Source organism: Limulus polyphemus, unplaced genomic scaffold (assembly GCF_000517525.1).
Source record: "Limulus polyphemus unplaced genomic scaffold, Limulus_polyphemus-2.1.2 Scaffold179, whole genome shotgun sequence".
NCBI classification, from domain to species: domain Eukaryota; kingdom Metazoa; phylum Arthropoda; class Merostomata; order Xiphosura; family Limulidae; genus Limulus; species Limulus polyphemus.
In genome coordinates this window covers 137,476-146,919 of record NW_013665789.1, presented here as the reverse complement: position 1 = coordinate 146,919, position 9,444 = coordinate 137,476, and the positions used below count along the sequence as shown (strand labels likewise).

Here is a 9,444-nt window from a genome sequence, read left to right as displayed (position 1 = left end):
CAAGACTGTTCCTGTACACACATCTTCGATAAAAGTAAAAACTTAAACCCGTTTTTTTTCAGGAAATTATCATTATCTGCACCATTAGTCTATTGTTGTCGAATAAAATTTATTATTTAAGCTAATCACCCTGTTAGAAATATAAAACTGTCTTAATAGAAGCCTAATCTGACTTTACCAAATCTTAAACGTGTGGGCTCTAGTTTTATTGTGCCTAGAATACAGCCTTTATTCTATCGATCCCCCGAATAATTTTATAAACTTCAATGATATTACTTCTTATCTTTATTTTCCTCAATAGAAAATAAGTTAAGATATCTTAACCTATCCTCCACAAACTAATCCTTTCATTCCGGAATTCATCTTCCTGTGAATCCTCTCCAGTAAGTAAATATCCTCTCTAAGATAAGGAGAACAAAACTGCACACAGTATGCTAAGTGAGGCTAACTAGTGATTTGTGTACAGAGATTATATCTCTTCTGATTACAAATATACCCTAAAATTCTGTTAGCTTTGCTAATAGCAAAAATCCCTGCTCAATGACTTGAGTGACTTATCCACCACAAAGCCAAGATCTATTTCTTCAGTCACCTTAATCAAAGAGTTTCTATCTATATTAAACATGATACAAAATTATGATAGTTCAAATGCATCATCTTGCACTTCTTATAACTAAAGGCCATTTGCCAAATATCTTTCCAGTTAACCAGTTGATTCATTCTGTAGTATCCCAAGATCATCAAAACAGCTAAAAATACCAGAGAGTTTAATGTCATCAGCAAACTTTAATAATTATGCCCTAACCTTTGAGACACACCACCAATAATAAAGACCTAGTTTGACTGGATTCCATTAATAACAACTCTTTGCTTTCTCTCATGCAACCATACTAAAATCCAATTAACTTGTCTTTTCCCATTCCCCACTGATGTGATTTTCTCAGCTAATCTATTAAGGATGAGAGGAAGGTTATTTAAAAAATTACTAAAGTTATTTTAATTTAATTTACAAAACGCCTTTCACAAAATATGATTAGATACAATAGAAAGTTTAGAAATAGGTAAATAAAGAATAAAGAAATGAAAAATGCAGTTAATGCAAATCTACTCACGTAACAAGCAAGAGACGTTTTTAAAATTGGAAACTTATATTCTTAAAACAAATATCTAAGTTTATGTGAATCTTTAAAATAATTACAATTAATTGTGACCTAAGCGATGTTAGAGGTTTCATGTTTTTATAGAGTGGAGCAATACCAAGAAGTCTTTTTTTTTATGAACTAGCTCTGTTGTATAAACGTCTAACGCGTGCATGGCTGAATATCGGGCTCGTACGGGTCATGAAATTTCTGGAAAGTCAGACAAAAATAAAATATGTTTTCAAAACCTGGAATGTCGGGGAATTTTTATGAATCTTAGTTCTTGTAATGGATTGTCATGGTAAAAGTTACTGCAGAATATGCAAGTGAACAATAGTTCTAGTTGGTGGTGAAAATGTCATGGACATTAAAAAATAAATGATCATGGAAAGTCATGGAATTCGTTTTTGACCAAAGTGTATACGAACCCTGTGAGTAATCTGAAAATAAAAAACGTACACATACACTTAGTTTACATCACACAACCTGTTCTTTGAATAACTTCCCTTGATTGAGAAGTTATATAAACATTCTAAGCGACTGATCTCGTAGGATCAAATTTAATCCAGAACAAGAAGAAATTCATCGCTTTTCATTTACCTGTCTTGAAAAGAACTATTGCTTTCAAGCAAGCAAATTCTGCAGGATCTACTCCAATCGCTTTGAATCTTGACATCACTTCTTGCAGCGTGCGTAAATCCGCCAATGTTAGTGCTGCCTTCCCATTGGGCAAGCCTGCATGCACGTGCTCGCTGGACGTGAAAAGCGGGCTATGCTCGAGGGGCATGCACCACTGAATGGCACACAGAAGGAAAAGCTCCGCCCATGACTCTTCCAAGAGAATAACCTGTGGGACAGCAAATATCAAACATTTAGTTCTTAATGTTAGAAAAACACGTAGGTTCAAGAACAACATTTTCATCATTTTTTTTAAGCATTAGGAATAAAATTAAAATATTTTGGATCTTGCGGTAAAACATTTTACTGCTTTCATATATATCTTTAAAATAAACGTTTGGTGTATATACTAACAAACATACTGAATTATGTTGTTATTTTTTAAATCCGATTAGGAACAGATTATCTATATATCTATCTGTAATATATATATATATTATACACATCTGAAATCCATTAAACTTCACAAATTACTTCATTGATTAAATTTTGTTTCAAGAAGGACATATTTTTATCTAATGATATACAACCACGTTCTTTCGCTCTACAAAATTTGTTTATAGGTGAATCTAAATTCATATAATTTTGTATTGTGCGAAGTTAGAAATAAACTGAATTTAAAATTATAAGTATTATAATATTATAAAGTTATTTATAAAAAAAAGAGTATTATAAAAGACTTTTATACACACACGCGAGGTATTTATATATATTTCATTAAGTAAACACCACTTAACCTGATCTCGAAACGGTATGTTGGCAAATGAAGGAAGATTTTTGGCCCATTTTACTGCCACAAAGAGCAAACGTGCTGAAGTTTCGTATATCGTTTCTTGGCCAGGAGTCGGACACGTGTAGAGTGGAACGTCGCTGTACGAGGACGTAGTTGATGCTACCGTAGCTACGCTGAGGGCGCTGGGCCTGGTTGTTTCTTCTCTACGGTTTTCGGTCAAAGATTCGTCTGGTAAGAAATATTATCAAGCTGCAACTTAATAACACGTCAACTTTGGAACACTTGATTAACTTAAATTAAAATACAAGACAGAGTTGATCTGTACGCACCATTAACATGAAAAATGCCAAAGATTCTGAAAGGCAACGAATTCGGTTTTACACGTTTATGGAATTTCAAGCTAGATTCTAAAGAGTATACAAATAACTTCAATTAATTCAATGCAAATGTGGCCTGAAAGTGTTTCATTAGAAAAAACAACAACATATCTTCCAGAAAAACTCATACATTGTAAAAAATAAAATAAAATGGCGTTAATATTGGTACCTAACTCAGCTTTTGTACCTAAACTAGCCAGATTACTGTCACAAAGAGACTGTATGTAGAATATTATGAGTACTAGTTCGGTAATCAATCATTTAGGGTAGTGGAATAGCCCATCGTTTCAAGACTTAAATCTACGAATTATGTTAATTCGATATGAGCAAGCAACTACAATTCAAAACTCCCATTATGAACTATCTTCTAGTTTTGGACAGTTTAATCAACGTGTAGCCATAGAATTTTTTTAGTTGTAGAATCACAGTGAGTTAATCTACTGGACTAGTGACGACTATGTGCATAGGTTCTGTTTAACATTCTTTGGGTTTTACATTTCGTCCTGTTATGTCTGGTTTTTATGTCAGTATCCTTATTGTATGTTTCTATTATTTACAGAAAACAACAAAATACGTTCTTGTTGCTATCAAAGTGGATATTGAACTTGGTCCCAAGTTTGTTTGAAAAAACGGGCACGTCGTTAGAAGAATGATCACATAAAGCCATATTTTATCATTTTAAAGTTTTGTTACGTCATAATGAGATCAAACCAGTTTCAACATTAGTTTGCAATATACTTACGATTCTTATACAATGTCTCATTTTTTAAATTAATCGTTAATCATTTGCTTTAAAGATATTTCTAAAACTTGTAATTTGTGATAAAAAAGGTTACTTGAAATGATGAAATGGAAAGAAAATATTTTTTGACAGGTTTACACATTGGGTGATTTTTCGATCGCCTAAATAAGTTTTATTTATTGAGAGGAAATTTGTTTTCGTTCATTGACGTTGTATTTATGAAAATAGAAGATCCGCTTTCACTTCAAGACAGTGGGTCTATATAGGTTAAACAACTTATTATTTATATCTTCTTCATAAAATGTTTGAGCGTAATTTAAAAACAGCTAAAGACTAAACCGATATTCACGAATTTCAGTCATCAACGTATTTAATAACAAAATACATTGTGTAAAGTTTTGTTCTGAGAGTGTTTCATATGTAGGTACATAAGTCCCGTTTGTGAAACTATGAAAATAACCCTGTTTTGAATGTGAAAAATTCTTTAAATTAATTCAAAGCACAAACTATAAAGGTTTATAATAAAATTGCTGACATGAAATGTATCGAAATGATGAAATCGAGCTATTTCAGTTTATTATTTCTGCTTAGGGAAATAATCTTAGACTTCGCTATTTAATATTCTGCAACTTTGAGAGGTTTCAGTATACTTACATATAAAACGAGGTGATAATCATTTTGCTTTGAAATGTGATTTTTTCTATACGTTTAAAGCTTATAAATGTAGTGCTTTGTCAATAAAAGAAAAGATGGCTACGTCATCAATTTAGAAGCAAAACTCTGTGACATATGGATAAACGTGCGTATAACTTGACTCATAATTTCGCCGTAACTTAAAGTCGTAAGTTGTTTATGGTATGCGAAAGTCGTAATGTTTCATAACAGCTGGATTACAGTAACTTTTCTTTCTTTTCAACAAACCTGCTAATTTTTTTATTATTTTTTTACAATATCTTGATTAACCTATGGGCCAGTTGGTGAGTTGCACGAATTTTAAAGTTTGTTTTTGTTTTTTCCAGTGATAAAAATGGAAGTGTGTGTAAGTATTGAAGCAGACAGGTATTTAGATTCGTTACCATTCTTTCCCTTCTCACCCACAAGCCTACAACACTCACCGGAGACAGAGTGTGGGGTTATGCAGGATCCGGAGAGCGATGTAGTGAGAGTAGGAGGGAAAACTCCCACTGCCACTGTTGCTGCCATACCCTCTCTGAATAAGCGTTCATTGTTCATCTCTACCAGAGCCTCGGGCCGGATGGTGGCTGTATTGCGTGGTTGTCTTTCATTCTGGACCGCTGTGACACCAGCAACAGAGAAGAAAGAGCAACGTAATAACACAGTGTTCATGGAAATGTCAAAGTTCAGACTTATTGAGGTTTAAAACTAGCTAAGTTACGTAAATAAATCCAGAAAAAACAAAAGGAATGGTATCTTACTATACTTTTCATGTACGTTAAGCTGTTTGAAATATTCTCAAGTATCGTTCAATACCTGGTTTACGATTGATAAACTCTGAAACCTCGTTTTTCTGATACAATACTGATTTTTAGATACATAGTTCTAATACGATTTTTAACAATATGTTAATCTTTGGTAACTAAATCATTTCGTGATTAACTGAAATTATCCTGTTAAGATCAAACTGGTTAAGGCTACATTTTTTTCACAAACACGTGTTTACTCAAGTAACCAATAAAGACTTACAAAATTTGTCAAAGATTTAACAAAATGTATTATAACATGCTGATATTTGAAAATAAAGATAAGTAAAACTAAAAATAATTCAAAAAATATATGTGGTGTTTCAAATATCACTTCCGCTGTTCAGAAGACTGCGATAATGAAACCAATGAACCTCATGTTCTGAAACTCGATGTGTAGACCAGATAGCAAACGGAAGACAGCGTACATAGACGTGTGTGTTGTGCGTAATAATGACACGTGGTCACACTACGTGGTACCTATGGTTCACAGATATAGTGCGTTTTTATAACAGTTGTTTAATATCGTTTCCATTGGTGATAGTTGTCATTTCCAACGACTGTGTATGTTGTTTCTCGAATTGGTCTACACATTGAGTTTCAGAACATTGTGTCCATTAGTTCCCTCAACACAGACGTCTGAACACAAAAAGTGACTTTTGAAGCACCCAGTAGTCTATAAATTCATACTGTTAAAAAAGGAAAGGAGCAGCATATTTGAGGTAATATTAAAGAGTGGTTGAGCCAATAGCTATTATATTTGTTAAAATCTATATAAATAATACGCTTGCGTTTGTGTATCCGAAACTTTTCTCGTAAATTTCTCGATCAAACGCTACAAATCTCATATCGTTAGAAAGGCCTTTGTGTGGCTTTGTCCGAGAAGTCCGGATTGAATATTGGCTTTTCCATTTAGAATCACCTTACCTGTGTTTTGTTTAGTCAAACTTTTTAATGGAACGAATATGGTACACGATGGCACAATGTCGTTATCATCACGTGACAACTGGCTTCGATTTCAACTCTAGTTTTTTTTTTACTTGCATGCCTAGTTCATTCAAAACCATATGCTTATCACTTTGTGAACTCGCATTCAGACGTTTCTGCATACCCAGCCACATTTGCCGTCATTACAACTTTACATTTACTTTACTTTGCAATAATTTAGCTTCGGTTCGTTTCATAGATTGCTATAAACACCTTTTAGCTACTTTTCCTTTACTGTAGGTTTTATTCATCGATTCTGTGAGCTTCTTTGTTTCATCTCGTAAAACCCGTGTCATACACTGAACGCTCATAACTGTTCGATACTATATCATAAATACCATTACTATATTTTATTGTTTAATTTACGTGTAGTTTTATTAAATAAAGTTACGTTTACGCGCGTTTGTCTATCTGCTCGCGTAAAGTTTTTGCAAATAGACCAAGATTTATCGATCTAACACATAATGCCTGCAAGAAAGCGTAGCTTAAATGGCTTGTATGAAAATGATAGAATAAGGAAAATTCAAGCGAAGGGCATGAAAACTACCGTAAATGTTTTATAGGTCGCGGCTAATTATAATTAATTAAGTTCAAGAAGATAATATTTTATGTAAATGCTAGAAATACCAAATTGATCAACCGACGAAGGACTTTATTTATCGTCATTAAAATTAATGCTAGCAATATAATGTGTCATGATATAAAAGACTGTTTGGTTTAAATATTAGTGATTAATTTATACTTGTGAGTGAATATTTTATTATATTTAAGTTTTGTTACAATAAGAGTTAAAAGCAGACGATTGTAGAAGGTTTTGTTAAAATTAATTGGTGTCGAGAATATAGAAAGTGGCCAGACGACTATGTAATAAAGATATAAATAGCTTGAGACGAGCGGAAAGCAGCAGACAGACAGTATTAGACAGATAAAAGCAAAGAGAATATAGTTGGTGTGAAGTTAAGTAACGTAAAAGTGATAGGCCTAACGTTTGATATATATATATATATTAGAATGAAACTAACAGTGGAAAAGGAAATAAGAAAAAATAAGTTTATTCCGTCAAAGCGAAATTCTAAAGTAATTGAATCAGCCTGAGTGCCCTTTGACAAAAGGATCATAGGATCTTCAGAGAAAGAAGACCACAATCGTAACTTAAGTGAATCATACCAGACTAATATTGCGATAGTGCTAGAGAAAATAGTTCGGTTGTTAACTGAGATTCTAAAGTAATTGAACAGGTCTAAATGGACTTTTGACAAAAAGAGGAGAACTATACATATGCTGATATAACGTTTATGATATGCTTATCTTCTCTATAGTGTGAATACTTTATTGTACATACATTTAACTTGTTCCAAATATATATATGTTATTTGAAAACAAGTAAAGTGTGTGCTGTTTATCCATCGTTGAATTTGTCGCTAACAAGTCACGGACACCTGCTGTAGAAGAATCCTAAGCCCAACAACTACATAGTATATATTTATACTATTAAGAAATATTAAGTAAAGCCATTTATTTCTACAATGGCAAAAAAAACAAACAAAAAAAAACAGAACCTATATACATACGTTTATAACAAAAATTATTTTGTACCAGTTTTGTACATTAGTTAAAGGTTTTGTTGGTTTGTAAGATTTCACGCAAAGCTATAGGTTGTATAATTCTCCCACTACTTGTACGTTTATACCAACCTTATTTTGTACCAGTTTTGTACATTAGTTGAAGGTTTTGTTGCTTTGTAATATTTCACGCAAAGCTATGGATTGTATAATTCTCCCACTACTTGTACGTTTATACCAACCTTATTTTGTACCAGTTTTGTACATTAGTTGAAGGTTTGGTTGCTTTGTATGATTGTACCAGTTTTGTACATTAGTTAAAGGTTTTGTTGCTTTGTAATATTTCACGCAAAGCTACACAAAGGCTATCTCTGTTAGTCATCCCTTATTTTGAATGGGAGACTAAAGAGGAGGCAGTTAGAAAATACCGCCTTCCGCCAATTTTGAGTTATTCTAGACAGACCGAATAATGCAACTTTATCGTCACTCTTATAACGCATCCACGGCTCTAAAGTGCGGGGCGCGAATCTATTTTAACGTTATCGAAGCAGAAACTACAGAACCTCAGCTTTGCAGTGCACGCTAGCAATTTAAAAATATTGCAAGAAGAAACACTTTAGTGTTAGTTTTATTCATCTTTCAACTCTTGCATTCTATCGCTTACAGATTTTCAGATTGTGAGAAAATAATATGTGATAGTTCTATTAAAAAAAAGAAAGAAAAATCGTCATCACTGTGGGTCTGTTGACCCCGTAAGCTCATAGGCAACTGCCTACTCTGCCTTTTTGGTTAATTTGGCCCTGCTGTGTAGATGTCTTCCGTCTACTCTATTTGCTCAAACATTAGGGACGGTCTTGTGCGAAAAGTTCAAACAAACAAACAATCTATAATTGAGACACATGTTTTCAAAAATGCAATTCTTATTCCTAAAGAACATGGACAAAATACGAAAACAGAGTAATTGTATGTAAGATGTATCTGTTTAACATTTTTAGGAATATCTCTTTGAATATTTAACCCAGTCTCGAAGAAACAACTAGTTGTTGTTTTCCGTTGTTTTTTTTAAGATGGAAAATGTAGTATTTTAAAAGCATTATATTTGATAAATGGTTGTTTTGTGAGGGGAAATGTTAAAGCATAAAAAAGGGCTTGTGGTAAACTAAAATTATTTATGAGCTCACTGTATTCTTAATCTGATAACCCTATTCAACAGCATCAACCGCCAACTCTTGGGCTAATTTTACCTGACCGAAAAATGTGATTTTATAGTCACTATTATAGAGCACCTAAGACCCAAAAACGCAGGTCGCAGTTCTTTCAGCAACGGGACACAAACCATAAATCTTCAGATTCATGATCTGAGCACGCTAACCACTAGGTCACGTACTCCTATAAATGTGGGCAGTATTTATGTTAGTGAAATTTATTTTTATTTCATATACCGTTTTTCATTACAAACCTAGGACTAAAATTTCGGGAAGTAGTATTATTTTAAACATACTATTGGTGTGAACGTGCTTTGTATTCACTGTGAGGAAACCTATACACTAGATAGGTGAAGTGAAGAAAAAGTGTCACTGGCCACTATTCAGTTCTTCACATTATATAGCTGCACTATGATATAGGTTCAGCTTATCTCTCTTTGGTTAACTTGTGTTCAGGGTTACTGATGAGAAGTGGAATTCTTCGAAACTAGTATAACCTAGTAACACACGTTGATCAAAGTGTACATTGAACTGGACCTC

At 33.2% G+C, this 9,444-nt stretch overlaps 1 protein-coding gene across 1 annotated transcript in view; it reads right to left on the bottom strand.

The window, feature by feature from the left end:
* LOC106478081 (photoreceptor-specific nuclear receptor-like) overlaps window positions 1-9,444 on the bottom strand; it is a 20,898-nt gene that overhangs the window by 8,822 nt on the left and 2,632 nt on the right. The window contains exons 3-5 of the mRNA XM_013938593.2: window positions 4,785-4,964; window positions 2,555-2,778; window positions 1,740-1,986 (exon numbers count right to left, since the gene is read on the bottom strand). Of these exons, the coding sequence (XP_013794047.1) occupies window positions 1,740-1,986; window positions 2,555-2,778; window positions 4,785-4,964 (651 nt within the window). The remainder of the gene's footprint in view (window positions 1-1,739; window positions 1,987-2,554; window positions 2,779-4,784; window positions 4,965-9,444) is intronic.